General features: G+C 38.6%; 1 protein-coding gene across 1 annotated transcript in view; it reads left to right on the top strand.

Moving 5' to 3' along the window:
* The first annotated feature begins 349 nt into the window (after positions 1 to 349).
* Positions 350 to 21,775, top strand: part of UFL1 (UFM1 specific ligase 1) — a 51,832-nt gene continuing 30,406 nt past the window's right edge. Inside the window, exons 1-6 of the mRNA XM_082856035.1 lie at positions 350 to 461; positions 1,607 to 1,752; positions 2,998 to 3,026; positions 14,938 to 15,035; positions 15,562 to 15,676; positions 17,770 to 17,900. Coding sequence (XP_082712161.1) covers positions 385 to 461; positions 1,607 to 1,752; positions 2,998 to 3,026; positions 14,938 to 15,035; positions 15,562 to 15,676; positions 17,770 to 17,900 — 596 coding nt within the window. The 5' untranslated portion in view covers positions 350 to 384. The remainder of the gene's footprint in view (positions 462 to 1,606; positions 1,753 to 2,997; positions 3,027 to 14,937; positions 15,036 to 15,561; positions 15,677 to 17,769; positions 17,901 to 21,775) is intronic.

Genomic DNA, 21,775 nt, shown 5'->3' with positions numbered 1-21,775 from the left:
AAAGGGGAGGCAGAAAAAAAAAGAAGAGTGGTTAATTTGATTATCACTGCGCCAAACACATTAGGGATAATGCAAACAAAGACCTAAAGTAACACTTTATTAACTTGGCTTTCCTGCAACCCATCCGCGGCCGGTCAGAGACCTCGCGGCCTAGCTCTCAGCAGTCCCCGCCAGGCTTCCATAGCCGAGGACAAACCTCCCGCGCGGGGTGGGCGGGACTGAGGCCTTTCGGGCCCCGCCCATGCCTGCGCCGGCCGCACGCGTTTCGTAGCTGCGTCGGGGAGGAGTCTCTTGTCCCTCTGCGCGGCCCGTTCCGCCCCGGCTCCCGTGGCTTTTCGGCTGACGTGTCTACTGTTGGCCGGCTGCTTGGCGAGTAGGGCCGAGATGGCGGACGCTTGGGAAGAGATTAGGCGGTTGGCGGCAGACTTCCAGCGGGCGCAGTTCACAGAGGCCACGCAGAGGTGCTTGACCCTCCCTCTCCATTGTGGAGTCCAAAATAGCCCCAGGGCGGCCACGCCAAGATCTGAGGCCGCAAACCCCAGGCCTTGGACCCCGGACCTTCCCAGCCGCTGTCTTCGTTCCCGCCCCCTCCCCCGCTCCCAAAGCCTAGATTGCGGCTGCCAGTATAATTCCCGGCGCGGGGAGACCGAGAACATCCCCCCACCCTTTAAGCCCCAGCCAGGTGCAGGCGCGGCCTCCCCCCACGACAGCTGGGGCTGGTGACTTGGAGCTGTCTTAAGAACGTCTCTCTAACCCTTAACCGTCAGCAAGTCATTGCCTGTTATACACTTCCTGACTTAGAGCTTGAAAGGAGAGGCTAACCCCAAAGTACAGTACTTTGAAAATACTCTGTTGACCCCTTAAACATTTTGCCTTTTTATTCACCAGAACAGATGTCCTAGGCCAGAGCCAGGGTCTTATCTGTCATTTTTAGGGACTCCGGACACTGATATTTCCTACAAACCCACTAACCTTTGCGGGGGAGTGTCCTGAAAAGCACCCTAACTCTGCTTTTTACCATTACCGAGCACGTAAAAAGCTAGTAGAACCCTTTTTTATCCGTTGACTATTCCATGTCTTGTTTCTTCTGGGGCTGGAGACTTTAATCCCTTGATGCTGTGTTTTGTATCAGTGCGAGCAAACTAGGACACTTAACGTGTTTTCCTATCTCCTACCTACAGATGAGTTGTATGAATGAGACAATAATGCATTCAATAAAAGAAAATTTTGTTTTTTTTTAACTGAAGCTAAAGTGAAAATTGAAATAAAAGTAGGGCAGTTTTTTCCCTTATGTAAATTACGTGTCCTAATTTTTCAGATTTGGAGATTAGAAGCAGGCCTAGAAGAGAGAGCAAACTTGAAATCTGTAATAGAAAGATTTGTAACAATGAACTACATGATTTAAGTTCGTGTAAACCTGTTTACTCCCTAGAACTTTTTTAATTTATTGAATTAGTATTATACTAATAAAAGATACAGATTTTGTAATATAGAACCTAATGACTACCCAAACCTTTTTAAAAGCCCATTTTCATACGTTTTCTTAATCATATTATGCACTGAATGTATCAAATGCATTTTTAAAAGTTAACTTTGTTTCCCTCAGGTTGTCAGAGCGGAATTGCATTGAGATCGTGAATAAATTGATTGCTCAGAAACAGCTAGAAGTAGTTCACACACTTGATGGGAAGGAATATATTACTCCAGCCCAAATTAGTAAAGAAATGAGAGATGAGTTACATGTTCGAGGTGGTAAGTAATTCCTTAGTTTTTTTCTTCTGGTTCTTTGAAAGGGGGGAAAACCCTTAAAACTATACATCATAAGTGATTTGGAGGTTATAGGACACCCTTTCAATTGTTAATATGGTAATCAGCCTTAATATTTTTAATAGGTTTAGGTAAACCTGATCGTATAATTTAAATGAAGTCAAATATTGTCACTTTAAAAATAGCATTTTTGGGCTTCCCTGGTGGCGCAGTGGGACACGGGTTTGTGCCCCGGTCTGGGAAGATCCCACATGCCGCGGAGCGGCTGGGCCCGTGAGCCATGGCCGCTGAGCCTGCACGTCCGGAGCCTGTGCTCCGCAATGGGAGAGGCCACAACAGTGAGAGGCCCGCGTACCGGAAAAAAAAAAAAAAAGCATTTTTTATTATTTTGAGTTATGTGTTCTGTATGTGACTTAATCAGCTGTTTCTTTTCACAGTTCATGAATTTATTGGGTGACTCAGGGGTGGATACTTAGCTGCCTCTTACCAGGTGATAATTATGAAGAGGAAATAGAGATTTTAAAGTATAGATTGTTGAAAATCAAGGTTGTACTACCATGCTCTTTTTTAAACTTTATTTGCAAATTAGGAATCAATGTAATAGCGTGCTACATCTGTTTGTAGGAAATGCTATTATAAGCATACAAAAAAGTTTTTGTTTCCTTTGTCTTTTTGAAATTTGAACAAATTACTGAGCAAATTTGAACACTTTGATTAGATTAGATGCATCTGTGAAAACAACTCATTAGATGTCGTTAGATATATCCTTGGTGTTTGTTTTTTATCTTCCTGCATAGTCCTAATAAAATATTAGCTATAATTTGGAATACTTAACAGATATTCTTTAGCTAATAAGTGGTAACCTACCAGTTTCAAATAATTGAAAAAAGTTTTCCTGAATTTAGTTGTATCTCTTTGGTCACAGTAGATAAAATTGCAAAGGGAGGTAAATAACCCCTGTATATCTGGCTAAACCGTGTATCAGCTGATTCTCTAATTGGCCTGATATGACAGATGGAACTTTGAAAATAAACTATTATCTGTACCTTAAGTCATGAAAATTTATTCAGCTACTGGTTTGCGTTTGAAGACATTAATTACCGCAGCCCTGTGTCCTTTGTAGAAGGAGGACGTTGATGGTCCAAAACATAAATCTGTTGGAATTTACAGTTTTTGGCTGGTATGTACTTAACACATAATGTAAAATAAATGAATGTCTTTTCTTTAAAGGTCGAGTAAACATTGTTGATCTGCAACAGGTAAATTTCAACTTTATAATAGTTTTTACTTTGATTCCTCAACATTAATTTTTTCAGTGCCCTAAGTATTCCTTGGTACTGGTATCATGTTTTGTGTTTGTGAAGACATAATTACATAACCCTCACTGACATATATTGAATCAGTTTAATAAGTTCTTCTTTCTCAGTTGACTTGCTTATTCTTTATTCTTTATGAAATAAACTCATAGTTGTCATTTTATGTAATTACAGAATTTATGTAATTTTGGGAGAAAAATCACCGGTTTCCTGTTTATTTGTTTTTAATATGTGGAAGTAAAAGAAATGTAGATATTTTTAGAAAATACAGGTATACATGTCATCAGTAAGGTACACTACAGTATATACAAGAAACTGGCAAATTTTGTGTGAAATGGTATATCTTTTAATTTTTATTTTATACTGGAGTATAGTTGATTTATAGTTTTTTTTTCAGATTATTTTCCTGTATAGGTTATTACAGAATATTGAGTACCATTCCCTGACAGTAGATCCTTGTTGATTATCTATTTTATGTATAGTAATGTGTATATGTTAATCCCAAACTCCTAATTTATTCCTCCTACTGACTTTTCCCCTTTGGTAACCATAAGTTTGTTTTCAAAGGCTCTGAGTCTGTTTCTGTTTTGTAAATAACTTCATTTGTATCATTTTTTTTTAGATTCCTCATATAAGTGATATCATATGATAATTGACTTTCTCTGTCTGACATACTCCACTTAATGTGATAATCTCTAGGTCTGTCCATGTTGCTGCAGATGGCATTATTTCATTCTTTTTTATGACTGAGTACTATTCCATTGTATATATGTAGCACATCTTTATCCATTTCTCTGTTGATGGACATTTAGGTGGTTTCCAACCTAATTGGAAGCAATTTACCTATTGTACATAGTGCTGCAATGAACATTGCTGTGCATGTATCTTTTTGAAGTATAGTATTCTCCGGATGTATGCCTAGGAGTGGGATTGCTGGATCATATGGCAACTCTATTTTTAGTTTTTTAAGGAACCTCCGTACGGTTCTGCATAGTAGTTGTACCAATATACATTCCCACCAACAGTGTAGGAGGGTTCCCTTTTCTCCATAGCCTCTCCAGCATATATTGTTTGTAGACTTTTTGATGATGGCCATTCTGACCAGTGTTAGGTGATACCTGATTGTAGTTTTGATTTGCATTCTCTAATAATTAGTGATGTTGAGCATATTTTCATGTTGTTTTGGCCACCTGTATGTTGATGGAGAAATGTCTGTTTAGATCTTCTGCCCATTTTTTGATTGGGTTGTTTTTTTGATATTGAGTTACATGAGCTGTTTGTATATTTTGGAGATTAATCCCTTGTCACCCACTTCGTTTGCAAATATTTTCTCCCATTCTGTCGATTGCCTTTTCATTTTGTTTATGGTTTCCTTTGCTGTGCAAAACTTTTAAGTTTAGTTAGGTGCCATATGTCTATTTTTGTTTTTATTTTCATTACTCTAGGAGGTAGATCCATAAAGATATTGCTGGGAGGGAGACGCAAGAGGGAGGGGATATATGTATATGTATAGCTGACTCACTTTGTTATATAGCAGAAACTAACACAACATTGTAAAGCAATTATACTCCAATAAAGACGTTAAAAGAAAATATTGCTGCGATTTACGTCAAAGAGTGTTCTGCCTATGTTTTCCTCTAAGAGTTTTATAGTATCCAGTCTTACATTGAGGTCTTTAATCCATTTTGTGTTTATTTTTGTGTATGATGTTAGAGAGTGTTCTAATTTCATTCTTTTACATGTAGCTGTCCAGTTTTCCCAGCATCACTTACTGAAGAGATAGTCTTTTCTCCATTGTATATTCTTGCCTCCTTTGTCGTAGGTGAATTGACCATAAGTGTGTGGGTTTATTTCTGGGCTTTCTGTACTATTCTGTTGATCTATATTTCTGTTTTTTGTGCCAGTGCCATACTGTTTTGATGACTGTAACCTGTAGTATAGTCTGAAGTCAAGGAGCCTGATTCCTCCAGCTCTCTTTTTCTTTCTCTGGATTGCTTTGGCTATTTGGAGTCTTTTGTATTTCCATACAAATTGTAAAACTTTTTGTTCTAGTTTTGTGAAAAATGCCATTGGTAATTTGATAGGAATTGCATTGAATTTGTAGATTGCCTTGGGTAGTATAGTCATTTTGACGATACTGATTCTTCCAATCCAAGAGCATGATATATCTTTCCATCTGTTTGTGTCATCTTTGATTTCTTTCATCAGTATCTTACAGTTTTCAGAGTACAGGTCTGTTGCCTCCTTAGGTAGGTTTATTCCTAGGTATTTTATTCTTTTTGATGCAATGGTAAATGGCATTGTACCCTTAATTTCTCCTTCTGATCTTTCGTTGTCAGTGTATAGAAAAGCAAGAGATTTCTGTATGTTAATTTTGTATCCTGTGACTTTACCAATTTCCTTGATGAGCTTTACTTATCTGGTAGCATCTTTAGGATTTTCTGTGTATAGTGTCATTTCATCCTCAAACAGTGACAGTTTTACTTCCTTTCCAATTTGGATTCCTTTTATTTCTCTTTTTTCTCTGATTGCCATGGCTAGGACTTCCAAAACGATGTTGAATAAAAGTGGCGAGAGTGGACATCCTTATCTTGTTTCTGATCTCAGAGGAAATGCTTTCAGCTTTTCCCCATTGAGTATGATGCTAGCTGTAGGTTTGTTGTATATGGCCTTTATTATGTTGAGGTGTGTTCCCTCTATGCCCAACTTTCTGGCGAGTTTTTATCATAGATGGGTGTTGAATTTTGTCAAAAGCTTTTTCTGCATCTATTGAGATTATCATACGGTTTTTATTCTTCAGTTTGATCAGTATGTGTCTTGGCTTGTTCCTCCTTGGGTTTATCCTGTAAGGGACTCTGTGCTTCCTGGTCTTGAGTGAGTGTTTCCTTTCTCATGTTAGGGGAGTTTTCGGCTGTTACCGCTTCAAATATTTTCTCATGCCCTTTCTCTCTCTCCTCCTTCTGGGACCCCTATAATGTGAATGTTGGCACATTTAATGTTGTCCCAGAGGTGTCTTAGGTTGTCCTCATTTCTTTTCATTCTTTTTTCTTTATTCTTTTCCACAGCAGTGATTTCCACCAATCTATCTTCCAGCTCACTTATGTGTTCTTCTGCCTCATTTATTCTGCTGTTGATTGCTTCTAGTGTATTTTTCATCACAGTTATTGTATTGTTCATCTCTGTTTGTTCTTTAAATCTTCTAGCTCTTGTTTAACATTTCTTGTATCTTCCCAGTCTGTGCCTTCATTCTTTTTCCAAGATCTTGGATCATCTTTGCTATCATTATTCTGAGTTCTTTTTCAGGCAGATTGCCCATTTCCACTTCACTTAGTTGTCCTTCTGGGGCTTCATCTTATTCCTTTATCTGGAACATATTTCTCTACCATGTCATTTTATTTAACTTTCTGTGTTTGAGGTTTCCATTCCACAGGCTTCAGGATTGTAGTTCTCCTTGCTTCTGGTGTTTGCCTCCTGGTGGGTGAGGTTGGTTCAGGGGCTTGTGCAGTCTTCCTGGTGGGAGGGACTGGTGCCTGCCCCCTGGTGGGTGGAGCTGGGTCCTGCCCTTCTGGGGGACAGGACCATGTCAAGGGGTGTGTCTAGAGGTGGTTGTGGGCTCAGGACGTTAGGTAGCCTTTCTGTTGATGAATGGGGCATGGTCCCACCCTGTTGGTTGTTTGGCCTGAGGTGTCCCAACACTGGAGCCTGCAGGCTGTTGGGTGGGGCCAGATCTTGGTGCCAAAATGGCGACCTCCAAAAGAGCTCATGCTGAGGAGTATTCCCTGGGGCCTCTGCCACCAGTGTCCTTGTCCCCGCAGTGGGCCACAGCAGACCCCTACCTTCCTAGGAGACCCTCCAGGACCCTCAGGTAGGTCTGGCCCAGGCTACTGTGGAGTCACTGCTTTGCTCTGGGTCCCAGTGAATATGAAACCTTGTGTGTGCCCTCCAAGTGTGGAGTCTCTATTTCCCCTAGTGCTGTGGAGCTCCTGCACTCAAGCCCACCGGCCTTCAAAGCCAAATGCTCTGGGGGCTCTTCCTCCTGATGCCAGACCCCTAGGCTGGGGAGCCTGACGTGGGGATCAGAACTCTCACTTCTGTGGGAGAAACTCTAACAGAGGATCCAGTTTGTGGATTATTCACCTGGCGGGTACGGGGTTTGATTATATTGAGAAAGCGCCCCTCCTGGCATCTCCTCCTGGCTCCTTCTTTGTCTTTGGATGTGGAATACCCTTTTTGATAGATTCCAGTGTTTTTTGTTGATAGTTGTTCAGCAGTTAGTTGTGATTTTGGTGTTTTCTTGAGAAGAGGTGAGCTCACGTCTTTCAACTCCACCACCTTGTTTCCCTACCTTCCAAAAATGAGCAGAACTGATGTCGTTAGGTTAGAGGACCTTGGTCCTTGTCTTTTTTGGAGAGAGAATTCCACTGTAAAGCAGGCACAGAGTTTATCGGAAGCACAGTATGTGCAAAGAGAACAAAGAAGCAATTTATTTAGAGCAAAGCAGAAATACACACCCAGAGAAGAGTGTGGACGTTCTCCCTGATGAGGAGCACACCAGAGAGGTGATTTAAATCACTTATATGGAGGCAGTTTTTCCGGGCCTTTGTTTTCCTTTGGCCAGTCATCTTGCTTCGTTTCCCACCTCTGACCAGACCCAGGGCCCTTCCTGATATGCGTGTGCATCTTTTTGCCAAGGTGGATTCCAGCACAGAGGCCTATGGAAGATTGACAGCACATTTTATGGGGCAGCGCCCCTTCCTTTTTGACCCCCAAGGAGTCTTTCTGCACATGTGCAGTCAGGGAGGTTTCCTTGACCTCAGGAGTGATAGATGCAGTCATCTTATCTAATTACTTCAGCAGAGCTCAGCTCCTGCCATTAACTTTGTCCTTGAAGTGTCTAGGGCATACAAACCTCCAATTACTCTGCCTGACAAACTCTAGCTCTTCAGCCTAGGGGCCTGTCTACCTTCTACCTCAAATCCCCCCGAGAGATGTGAACCCCAAGAAATCTTTATTGGGAGGATGAACAGCAACAGTCTTTCCTCTATAGATTCTTTAGGCTGGCATGGGGCTCATAGACCCTACCTACTTGGGGTCATGGAGCCCTCACCAGGTTTCATTAAGGGGCCCCAGGGTGACTTCTGTTATTATTCTGGCAAGATCCGTTTCAAGGAATGGCTGGAATCTCTGGATCACCATCATCTTGTCTGGGAAACTGTTGCAGAGAACAAACTGAAGAAGTAGATTAAAAGAAGGCAAGGGCCAAAGATCAGTAAAAGAATTATTGTAACCAGAGGCCCAAGCAGGAGTAAGAACCAGGTTACATTTGGTAACAGTTTTGGTACGGGTCCAGATAGAGTCAGTACTTGGCTTATCCTGTCCAAAGAATGGAACCATTTGGCCTGATCATATATTTTTGATGTCCTTTTCTGTTAACCCAGTGTGATTGTTGTAGGTGTTACAGTCCCAGTTAGAAGGAGTTGGAGGATTGACAACCTGAACATTAATAGACAAAACAGATCTCATTTTTTTTTCCAGGAGAATAAGCCTGAGACCCAATATGGACCTGGTGCTTCGGGGAGACTTGTAGCCACGTAGCCAGTTGTCTAGTTTTATCTAAGTAGGTTTTAACCTTTGATGTGTTATTAAAACATAAATAACAGGAGCTGTTGGTCACTACACATGTCCCTTCTTTCTGTTAATGTATGATCTAAAGCAATTTTATTATTTAAAAATGTAGTAGTTACAAAAGGAGACCTTGAAAACGTAAGGTTGTAGCTACCAGCTGTCAGCTGGTATTGTCCTGAGAACGGCTGGTGGCGTCAAGTTTGACACAGCTCATAAAACTTAAGTTCTCAGCAATACAAATTCTTTTCTGAAATCACACCCATAGTGTCACCTAGTATTACCTTGAATGGCTGAACTACAGCTCCTTCATTTTGACTTTTAACTGTAATTTTTCCCTTAATAGCCAAAGCAGATGTTACTGTTAATGATTTTAATGTTTTTCTAGGTATGAGAAGAGGCAAGAATTAGGGATCAAAAATATCCTTACCTGAAAATATCTAACTATCTGAAGGCCTGTTCTGTCACTTTTTCCCAGAGCACAGAGTGCCTCATTTCTGATTTCCATTCCGAACTCTTTTCATGGGATGTTGAAGGTCAGCAGCTGAAGCAGCTCATGATTTAATCCTTGTAGAGGTAGATGGCGAGTGCCAGTTTCCAGTTGGCAGGGCCCTTTATAATCATAAATTTGAACATGGTTTGGGTGGCATTTTATGACCATTTTGTACCATGGTGCTAGGAATGTTCATTCCCAGGTCTGGTGAAGATTTTGCTGACAGGCCACTCGCTGTGCTATTTATTACTGGACGAGGCCTTGTTATCAGTAGCCAAAAGTCTCTGGACCACCTGTCTTACTAGTCTCTTATGATCCAGGAAAATATTCCCTTTTGTTGCTTCCTCCCATATCTAGAGTTACACTAACAGTCACTGATTTCGTATGAGACTATATATATCATCATTTTATCAGAGATCAGTCATACATTTGGTAATGTAAGAAATAACAATTTTGTAAAACAGGCAATAAAAAATAATATAGCTAGCAGTATTAGTAAGGTCAGAAGTAAGGGTTTAAGTCAAGAACTTACATTAGGTGCAGCCTAGTACATCCCCAAGTTGTCTGTCTTAGTCTGTTTTGTACCACTTCGTATCTTTAAGGGAAATTATATACATTGGCATTGTCCATAAGACGTTCAGCCTAATTTCCTAATGTTACTAGGCTGGTTATCCTTAGTATAGTCTAATTGTTCCTTTAAACTTAAATGATCATAGCCTGGTGTTAATCTCCAGGTTGTAGATCATGGAGTATGTGACCTTTATCCAAAGGTTGATTATGAAGTTAGGCTTCAGAAAGAAACTTAGAATGTCCCTTTAATAATTTAATTAAATTTTGTAACAATATAATGTTAACAGCAAGGAACTATCTGGGAAGTGAGTCTTAGTAGACACAGGCCTTAATTAACAAAACTAGAATTTAATATTTAGTGAAACATAATCCTTTTTCTAAAATTGCCCTCATTTCCACCAAACACAGCCAAGATCAATTTGTTTTCAAAATAAGTTTGGTCCATTGACCGCATAGGCTCCTCCATACTGACTCTGGTGTAACTCCTCAGGAGTCTCAGACTAAATTCACAAAAGGCCTCTCAAGGCCAAGAAAGCCATGCCAAAGGCCTGCCATCAGATTTTGCTTAGGTGGATTTCTGTCTTCTAGAGGTCCCTAAAGTATTTTGAGACTCCTTTACATGTCAGGAGGCAGTCTTTTTTATTTACCTGATAAGGCTGTTCATAACCCAAGGATCTCCAATTTCTGGAGGGACCAGGCAAAGAGAAAAATGTTTTAATTTTATCCTCAGGTGTAAATTACCAAATTGTTGTAAGCCATAAGTAGCTTGAGGAGAAGGGCTTTTCTGTATCTGAAAAACAAAGATTAGAAGTTGGTAATATGTCAAAGTCATAAAAATTAATCATATTTACCAGTTCATTTAATCCCATGTAATTAATTTTTGTTCTGTTTGAGTCCACTTTTTCCATTAGTTTTGTTGACCTTGCCTGATGATTGAGGATGATAGTTACAGTGATAATTTCAAGAAGTTTGTGTTAAGGCTTATATGATTTGTCTAGTGAAGTGGGTGTCTCGATCACTGGAGGTTGAAGAAAGTATACCCCAAGTGGAAAACACATTTTTTAACCATTTCCTTTTCATTGTGAGGGCATCAGCCCTGTAGCCAGGGAAGGCTTTAACCCATCAAGTAAAAATGGAGTTTGCCAGGGAGCTGGGAAAAGCCAGGTGGCCATCTTGGATTTCCCATAACCCTGTTTAATTTACAGCTATTGTTTACCCATTTTAAGTTCCCTGATTTAGGAGTAGACCATTGCCATGTTACAAGGACATCAGGATGGCAGAGTCTGACAGTCAGGGGTTAATCTTTGTAGAAGCAGAGTGAACATTATCTACATGTGTCATGATCTTTACAGATTCTGTCGTTGTTACCTTTTATTTGACAATGTTCCTCCTGTAATTTAATCTGTCAAATAATCCCAGTTAGTGTAATATTTTTCTGAGATGCCTCAGGGGCCCTGTAAAGTGCCTTGAAGTTAGCTGGAGGTCAGAAGAACTTTAATTAGAATTTGACACTTGGGAAGTTTGTTAAAAAATATCAAAAAAATATCAAAAAGTTTTAAAACAGTCAAATAGAATCATAGATCATTGTGAAATAATACTTATTTACTCAACCAAAGTAACAAAAGATTTCAAAAGCAAATACAAATCACCTAAAGACAAAGAAATTCACATAGTCTCTTATCAAAAGCAGCATTCCAAGAAAACTTTGTTCTCTTAACAGAGAGAGAAAACTAAATTCCAGTCTTCATATCTTCTATCACCGACAACATATATTCTACTTGCTTCACACAGTGAAATGCTTCCCTTATCATTTTAGTAGCTTTAATTACGTATTATACTTGTTAACCCTTAAAAACCTTAACCTCTAGTGAAAACCAAGAAGAAAGCAATTGTGAACTGTTTGTCGTATTGGTATTTCCTGATTAGCAAACTTAATATATTCCATAACCTCTAAAAACATGCATTTTCCCAAAGCACAGTTTCTTTTCTCAATGTAATACAAGGCACGTGTCTGATAAACCCAAACATCTTTAGTTTCCCTCTTGCGAGAAGACAAAAGTAGGTGAATTTAGATTTGTTCAGCAATCAATATTTCAGTATTTTATCTTAAAAATGATTTGGACGTTTAATGACTTTTTATCATTTGACTTGATTTAGCAAAACTAAAGTTTCAAGGTACCAAAAATCTGGAAAAACTAAAACATAATTATTCCCACACTGTTTACGCAAAAGCTTTTATCCCATACCAAGTTAATTCTCTTGTTGACAAATGTAACAGATACAGTGTGAACTTAATGACTTTCAGTAAACCTAGGTAAAACAAAGGTATTATACTTAATATTGATGACTCTAAAGACATGTCTGTATTAATAAACTTAAACTAACTTTAATATCAGATATCAATTCAATACTGAATATTTCCCAGATCATGTAAACCTGAAATTTGTTTAGCTTAGTTTCTCTTATATATAGAATTGTTTGATTTATAAGCACTTACTTTTCTTTCAGCCAATTAAATAGAGTTCATTTACGAATTAGCCTGAGCAATATTATCCACAGACAGAGACACATACTGAGATATACATAAATCCAGACAGACAGAGATCTCACAGTTTCTGCTTGAGGTTTAAAATGCCTCTTTGCTTTTTTTTTCCCTTGGCTTGAAGTTCTACTAATTAACCCAAGGCTGAAGTCTCAGGCAAAGTGGGTTGTGTTTGTCTCTCAAGGACATGATAAGAGTTAACTTCAGGCTTTCTCCTAGGCGTATTTTTGTTCTCTCAGGATCAGAATTCTGAAAAAAAGTATTTTAACAAGCTAGCTTTCTCTAATTGCATATGCAGAAAGAACCAGTTTTGCAATTTCAAAAGGGTTTTATCTTAACCAGTTTTTTCTGGAGTCTAAAGAGTATTGTGGCCACACAGTGGCCACACAGTGTCAAAAAAAATCATCTTTTTCTGTATTCATAGTTTCATAGCTAGAATTTAGACCAAAGAGTGCTCAAATTGGCCCTAATGACAGAGGCAGACTGGCTGATACATTGTTGTCCCAGGTATACCTTCCATGGTGTTTATGACTAAAAGTGGACAGAAAGAACAAAAAGAACTTAGTGCCCTGGGAGCGTTTCTGAGGGGTGGTTTTTTTTTTGGTTTAGAAGGAGATCCTCCCATGTTGAATAACCTGCAACTGAGAACAGTGCTCCTAGAAATGAAGTCCAGCATCCTGGAAACATTACTAGGAGACACCTGGAGGAGATTCAGAGTGTCCTCTGAATGTCTTTCGATCTTAATGCTGATGGGCTTTGGAGCATCCTGTACTCCCCCACTGATTTCTAACCAGACATCTCTGGTCAGCTTTGGTTTCTTGCACAGGGTACCCTCCCTTCTTACCTGGGGTGGACATTTGAACCAGTGCAGAGTGGTTGCCGGTTTTCCCTTAAGCTTTATAGACATCAGATCTCCCCTACGTCCTATAACAAGATTTCCTACTGGGATGTACTCCTCGGGGTTGAGCATTTGTAAAATTTATGACATTATCTGCTGGGAATTGGCCAGCCCAATAGGCTGTCCATAGCAGTGTAAGGGCTGCCAAAGCTTGAGGGGTTGGGGGGTCCGAGAGGTAAAAGGAGGAACTCTTGGAAGAATTGGAGTTGGGAAACATAATTATTTCCAAAGTCATATGCCCTGGTGTTTTTTGTAACAAAGATAAGACCTCAGGGAGCCTGTGCACTCAGCCTGACAAAGACAGCATTGGCAGTTTAGAAATAAAAAGTGAAAGATCTTCTCCCAGGAGGGTGTGAAAATATGTAGTGAAAAACAGACCCTTATGTGCAAGAAAAGTAGGAAAGAAAGGTACAGGCCAAAGGAGAAGCTAAGGAAGATAGTGCAAGCAGAGGTCTCTAGCCATAGTTGAGCAAGACGTGCAAGTTACCTTGGAAGCAATCCAAGTCATGGCACCAGATGACGTCGGCAGGTGAGAGGACCTTGGTCCTTGTCTTCTTGAGAGAAAAATTCACAAAAAGACATTGTAAAGCAGGCACAAGATTTATTGGAAGCACAGTATGTGCAAAGAGAACAAAGAACCAGTTTATTTAGAGCAAAGCAAAAATATGCACCCAGAGAAGAGTGCAGGCATCCTCCCTAATGAGGAGCACACCAGAGAGGTGATTTAAATCACTTATATGGAGGGAGTTTTTCCAGATGTTTGTTTTTCTCTGGCCAGTCATCTTGCTTCGTTTCCAACCTCTGACCTGACCCAGGGTGCTTCTCCATATGCAGGTGCATCTTTTTGCCAAGATGGATTCCAGCGCAGCAGCCTATGGGACATTGACGGCACCTATTATGGGGTAGCGCGCCTCCCTTTTTGACCCCCGAGGAGTCTTTCTGCACATGTGCAGTCAGGGAGGTCTCCTTGACCTCAGGAGTGATAGATGTGGTCATCTTATCTCTATTCTGGCAGAGCTCAGCTCCTGCCATTAGCTTTGTCCTTGAAGTGTCTAGGGAACACAAAGCTCCAATATACTCTGCCTGACAAACTTTAACTGTTCAGCCCAGGGGCCCATCTACATCTACCTCCCAGCTCAGAACCACCAGCCAGGATCTGCCGAGAAGCCTTGTTCACGAAGCCGACAGCAGGTTTGGCTGACGTCTTAGCAAGCCTGAGAACCACAGCAGGGGCTGAGATGCATGGGCTAACTTGATCCCCTGAATTCTGGCCTGCAGAGCCTCTCCTGAGCGAGAGAGCCAGGGCTGGGTTGATCCTTGGGCCAAGTGGCTGCCTGTGGGGTGGCAGTCTGGCGACTGCTCCGAGGCAATGGGTGGTTTGGGTCGCAGACTCACCAACTCACTGTGTGATCTCTGGCAGGTTGGGACTTGCCTGTTGCGCCCCACGAGACTCCCCAGGCTCCAGGAGGGACTCTGGAGGAGAAAAGACCCCTGAAATGGTGTAACTTCTTAATACGAACTTTCTTAGCAAGTGAAAATGTACTTGTTCAGAAATCAAAGTAAATAAGCAACAAGCCTCTAATTTTTTATTTGAGACTTGTTATAATATTTCATATCAATTTGAAATTCACCTAAGGATAAGTAAGTTTTTTTTTAAAGTTCTAAATATGTAATTTCAAACTTAAACAGTATGAACTTATCACTAATAGAATTTGTACTTATTTTCCAGGCGATTAATGTGGATCTGACTCATATTGAAAATAGAATTGGTGACATTGTTAAATCAGAAAGACATGTTCAGCTAGTGTTGGGACAACTGATAGATGAGTATGTACGATATTTAAGGACACTTTTTTGTTTTCTTTTTTTGTAAGTAAATTTATACTTAAATTTAGAACAGTTGTGGCCACTTCAGCATTTTGTTTAGAACTCTTAGTGCTGATTTTCATTGTAAGGATCATTGTACTTAAAAAGTAAGTGCTTACTTGTGTGGAGTACTTGGAAATAATATAACTTTTATTTTTTTCTGTTGTTTTAAAGCGACACAAAACATAATTTTTATCATCTTTCCTGTATGAGTTTAACTCTGAAAGCAGAATTGTTCCAAAAATATTAATGAAAATGATTGCAGAATTTTAATTGTTGAAAACAATTTCAGCATTTATTATTTGATTAACCTTACATTTAGTTAAATTGATAAGAAAATTTTCAGAATATGAGTAATGAATGGTGTTTACCTAAACATATTCATTACTTTTGAGGCATACCTTATTGCAACAGGAATTAGACATAATAGATAGAGGAAAATTATTATTCCTAATTGGGTTTTTTCTTTTTTTTTTTAAACTATTAGGAACTATTTGGATCGGTTAGCAGAAGAGGTAAATGATAAATTACAGGAAAGTGGTCAGGTAACCATATCCGAACTGTGTAAAACCTATGATCTTCCCGGAAACTTTCTGACACAGGTATTTTTTTCTTAATACTATAATATGTCTTTTCAGATAAATAAAAGAATTTTAATGGGAGGGAAGAAACTATACCTTCTTACCATTGATTGATTTTTTGCAAGTGTTTGACTACTGATGTTCTAACAATATATTTGGGGAATACTTAAACATTGATGGCTCTGATGAGATTGTTTAGACGTGATTGTAATCTTCCTGAACCCAGAGACACCCTAAACTTAAGTAGACTTAAGTTCTAGGCCTGCTTTGATGCAGTAGCAGGTATACCATAAGCATATAGGTTTATTTAATGTTCTGATAACAACTGTACAGAAACTTTAACCAGGGTATCATCAGTTCTGATTGCCTAGTTATATTTTAAGAAATATTTTAAGAAATAACTGATGAAGACTATAATTTAGAAGGGGTGCTACTGGCATCTTGTGTGGTAAAGGTCAAGGCTGATGCTAAACATCCTGCAGTGCACAGAACATCCCTTCCCAACAAAGAATTTTCTTGCCCAAAATGTAAGTAGTACCAACATATTTTGATGTCACCTTTTTTCCTCTAAACTGTCAGTGTGACAGGAAGAAGAACCAAGGAATCACTTATATTCTCTTCATTTTTGGTACTTGTGTCAATACTCAAATCAGATATCTTGATTTATAGTGTAATAACAATGCTACCTGAAAATAGAGGCTAGTTCCCTGTTTGTTTTTTCTTAAAATGGTTTGACATTTTAGAATTATAGAAGTCCATTTGGTACAGTGGAAAGTGCATGGGCTTTGGAGTTAAACAGACCTTGATTTGAATTCTGGCTATGCCACTGCTTAGTTATTCAGTGTCAGGAAAATTATTTCATGTCTTTTGTGCTTCCAGTTACATATCTGAAAATGGGAATAATTGTCTCTTTCATAGATCTCAGTGAGGCTATATTCATGATATATCTACTGAAATGGCTGGCACAGTAGAAGTACTCAATAAATGATGGTTTTGTTTTGTATTTACTGCAACAAATCAGGGAAAAGCCAAATCTCTTTTTAGGTATACTTTAACTTAACAAACCATAATTGCATGAGATTAATTTATAATACAACAGATTTACTCACTCATTTTAGCTGAGTGATTTCTTCTAATTGCATCTAAAATACCATTTAGGGCATAGATCTGTTTTACAAAGCATTTCAGGAGCCTAAGCTCCTGAGCAAATGTATGTAAATCACAGAAGATAAAATCGGCAAATATATGTAAATCACAGAAGGTAAAAAAAAAAAAATTTTAGACACTTAAATAAAAGTATCAGAACAGATTCAAATGATTTCTTATAAAATTGTGCTACTGATACATTTTAGAAATATATATAGTTTCTTAATAGTTTCCAGTTTTAATTTTTCTCAGAATCACAGGCAGTATTCTAAAAGCTCATTAAGAAGTTGTTTGGAAAGCATTTTTCTGTACCATAAAAGTATCAGCCAGCTGACTTGAGTAGATTTAACTTGTCCTGGGAAGGCAAATATATCCAGGCTTATTTTATATGTACCTGATCCCAGTCATAGTGTAGCTGTGGAAAAATACTCTCTTGAGATTACCAAGAAATCAGGTTGTCTGTCAGTATAGATTTCTGGACACAGTTTGTTAATATTTGCATCACAGAAGATAACTTTTCAGGTCTTATGTTTCCCTAGGTCGCAGAATCTTGGAATAACATTTATTTCTGTCTGTTAGTGTTAGAAGCTCCATATAGGATCCTCTCCAAGACCCATGTATATGTCTTGGCTGTCTATGTGTCAGACTGCCTGTATCTAGAAAATTGGTTAATCAATCTCTTTTATTTTACCATAGAAATAGGCCTTATTTTAGCATGTAGCTGAGCCTTTTAACATTCAACTATTTGATTTATTCGATTCTTGTCTCTGCCATAAGATTATGAAGTTTCCTAGATCCTAAGTCTTCATTTTACCTTATATATCTTGTTAATTCATGCTTGCTGAAATTATTCAGTCATATGATTAATACAGCATCAGCATGCAACATAATGCTAGTAAGACTGTACAAATGTAAATGTGTAATTTTCTTTCAAATTAATAAGAATTTTCATCCATCTTTACCCTCAGGTGCTAACTCAGCGACTAGGTAGAATTATTAACGGACACATTGATCTTGATAACAGAGGAGTAATATTTACTGAAGCTTTTGTAGCTAGACATAAAGCACGCATCCGTGGGTTGTTCAGTGCTATTACCCGGTAAGCATATTTTAAATTATGTATATTTTTACATTTGTTTGATTATTGTTTGCTTTTTTTTTTTTAAAGCAGAATCTCATTCAGGCCCCTAGTTTATTAAATAGACAGAGGGCAGCTTCTGTGAAATAGGAATGGGGATTCCAGAGCCCTAGAATGTGGCCACACTCTCTCCAACGCACATCTCCTTTACCTGCCTACCTTCACCATCCTTATGACCCCAGATGTACTTCTGCAGAACACCCAGATCATATATAAAGTCACCCTGGGATCATGGAAAGAGTATGCAGTCAGAAGTCCTTGGGTCATATCCCTATCACATAGTAACCTTGTGACCTTGAGTAGATAAGTCAGTCAGTCACCTAACTTCTTTGGGCCGCAGACGAGGCTGGATGACTTTAGAACTTTTTTTTTTTTACTAAATAACATTCTAGAATTCTAATGAATAACAATTTTACTTTCAAAATCACTTGAACTTAATGTTTGGGCCCTGTGTAACAAACTCCAGTGTGGAATTAAGAAAAACTACATTCTCAATTGTCTCTTTTCTCCTGTGTCATTTAGTTTATCTCAGTGGTTTTTGGGTCCCACCAGCATTTAAATGTCCAGATTTCTCCATTTTAAAACAATCAAACCTCTCTCAACCCCATCCACTCCCTTTACCATCTTGTTTATTCCTTTCCTTAAAGTGAACCTTCTCGAATTGATGTCTACAGTTACTATCTCAGTTTTCTTACCTTTATTCACTTCTCAACTCACCCACCTGGCTTCTACAACTTACGTAGCAATGATGTCAGTATCATTAAATTTAATGGGTATTTCCTGTCCTTGTTTTACTTTATAGCACCATTTAACCCCAATTACGGCTTCCTTCTTGAAATGTTCTCATCTGTCTTGTTTTTTTTTTCTTAACACTATACTTTCCTGGTTTCTTTTTACCTCTTTTGGCTGTACCTTATTAGGCTGTACCTTTTCTGGCTCTTCCTCCTTTCACGAGCCTTGAAAGTTTTGTTTCAGGCCATCTTTTCTTCTCAGTCCTGTACTGTCTGCCTAGGTGCTTTTACCTTTCTTCTAAGTTTCAGACTCATACTATCTGTACAGCATCTCTGTTGAAGTGTTTTATATAAGTGCCTCAAATTCAGCATATTTAAAATAACTCACTACTGTCCCACTTTCCACCTCTGAATTTATTCTTCTACTGGTGTTTCTATTACCAGTAAATATCATCATCAGGTTGGTTTTGCCAGAAAACTGGGAGTCCTTCTTTATGCCATCCTTTCTCTTACCTCCCTTTCCATAACACAACATCTTTTGAATTCATATTTTAAATATTTATGTAATCTTTACTTCTCTGACATCACCATTCTTACCACTTCAGTCCATTTTTTACCTAGACTGTTTCAGGAGCTTTCTAACAAGTCCCCCTTCTTCTACTCTTATTACTTTTCAGGACATTTTTTCGTGGCAGCCACAGTGATTTCTTTTTGTCATTCAACAAATCAAAAGCACTCATTGAACACCTAATACATTCAGGGCCCTGGTGGAACAAAAGACTAAAAGGATAGAAGAGAGAGCTTGCAATCTAATGCAACAGTTTTCTTTCTCTCTTTCTTCCTTTTTTTATCTCACACTTACAGAAAAGTTGCTAGAGAACCTTTTTGTTTTTTAATTCTGTCACATTTGAGAGAAAGTGGCTGACATGATGTCCCATAATCACACTTTAGTCTGTATTTCCTACAAACAAGGGCAACGTCCTATAGAACTACAATACAAACATCAAAATCAGAAAATTGACCGTGATCCATTACTACCATCCAGTCCTTGGATCCCATTCATGTTTTACCAGTTGTTCCAATAATATTCTTTATACAAAAAGGATCCAGTTCAGAATCACATAGTGCATTTAATTGTCATGTCATGTCTCCTTAGTCACTGGAACACTTACCTTACTTTCATGACCTTGACACTTGAAGATCACAGGCCAGTTATTTCATAGAATATTAAATCTTTTCTTTCTGCTACTTTGTCATATTTATATTCAGGTTATGCATCTTTGGCAGGAATATCACAAAAGTGATTATATGTTCTTGTCATTGAACCCTATCAGGTGGCATACAATTTAGATTTTTCCAGTTACTGATGAGGTGCACTGTGACTTCTTAATAAGGAGATACCTGCTAGGCTTCTCATAAAGATTCTTGTTTCCCTTTATATTTAAGTATTTATGGGGAGGGCAGTTTGAGATCATGTGAGTTACCCTGTTTTTTCATCAAATTTTCAGTTTATTCATTTATTAAATCACTGTGGACTTATGGTTTTCTGTATTATTCATTGGATTATAATCTATTGTTACCATTATTTAGATTTTCAAATTGGCTCTGATTTAGCTAGTGGAAGGCCTTTCAAGCTGGCTTCTGTGTCCTTTTGACGTGTCCCCATCATTCTTCCAACACTTCTTTCTGGCGCAACAAGAAGTTCCAGGCTCAGTTCATACTTTACCTGTTCCAACCTTGGAATCAGCCATTTCTCCAACGAGCCCTGGTTCCTTTTAGTAGAGTATAGTATTTAGAAACCAAGATCTGGACACTAGATTGTCTATTGCTGTTTGGTTGTTCCTACTCCCAGGCCCTCTCAGCAGACAAGCTAAGGTATACACGTTACACAATTGTATACACCCCCCTATATATCTATATTTTTGTATTTTTGTGTATTAGGAACCATGAGTTCACACTGATACCTCCAACACTCTAAGTCTTGTTCTAGTTTTCTCCTTTTCCATAATTGTAACTCCCTTCTCTGTCCATGAGAAACCTAGCTCCCATTATCCTTAATGTATTTACTTATTTGATTAATTCCCCTTTATGTGACTGATCTCCCATTTGCTGCTACAGCTCTCTTCCCTATGTGGATGTCTGCTTTACATAGGCTCTGACAGATTCCACCAGATCACCCTTCTAACACAAGAACAGTAGTTTTTTCCAGGAGAGGAACTGAGTAGCTGAGTGATAGGAATGGAGGGGGACTCCGTTTTGTAACTTTTTTGTACCCTGAACGTTTATCACTTAGTCAAAAAAACAAAAATAAACTAAAAGTGTATTTTTCCTATTAACAAATATTTATCCTTTTTCTTTGACTAGTTTTTGTGGTGAGTGTAGTTATCATCTGGTTCAGCAAATAATATTTTCCTGACTCATAGTAGCCCTGAGTTTCTCTGTATGGAGGTATTATCAAACCATGAGAGCAAAAACAAATTTTGAGCCACAAAAGATGTTGCTAGGCTGTGTGGCTTCTAGATAGTTCCATTTAAGGTAATGTATCTTCATATTTGCCTCTTAAATACAAGGAACCAACTCAGTTTTCTGGTCTAACTTCAGAGAGAAGACCTGCATCTCTGATTGAAAAGGGTTTATATTTATTGTTACTATAGGTAGCCAGAAAGAAAGAGCAGGAAGTAGTTAGTGAGAAGAATACTAAGCTACATTGTATTCCAGATTGAAATAATTCAGCAGCTAAGTTTCATTGTACAAAAAAAGCTAGAAATTTTGTGCAATCCAATTAAACTTTTATTGAACACCCACAGTAAGTTATGCACCCAGCAGTTTTAAGATAAAGTTCTTCAAGATGCCCTCTGCATTTTTGTAGGAATGTGTTCAGGTAGAAAGGAACAGAAAACAAAAAACATGAGAAGGTTGTAATAAGATAAACAGGAGAGCAAACTTCACGTAATTGGACCTAATTGGTCCGGGGTGGGGGTGGGGGCTCTAGATAATTCAACTGAAAATTTTAGGTAAAATAATTTAATACAAACCAAATTGATCTATATAGGAATTTGGTAAAAATAATAGTTTAGTCAAAAATCCCCAAACACAGCGGTTTTA

Source organism: Leucopleurus acutus, assembly GCF_964270905.1.
Source record: "Leucopleurus acutus genome assembly, chromosome: 15".
In the NCBI taxonomy this organism is placed as follows: Eukaryota; Metazoa; Chordata; class Mammalia; order Artiodactyla; family Delphinidae; genus Leucopleurus; species Leucopleurus acutus.
Note: the sequence above shows the minus strand (reverse complement) of the source record. Positions and strands in the feature narration are given on the sequence as shown.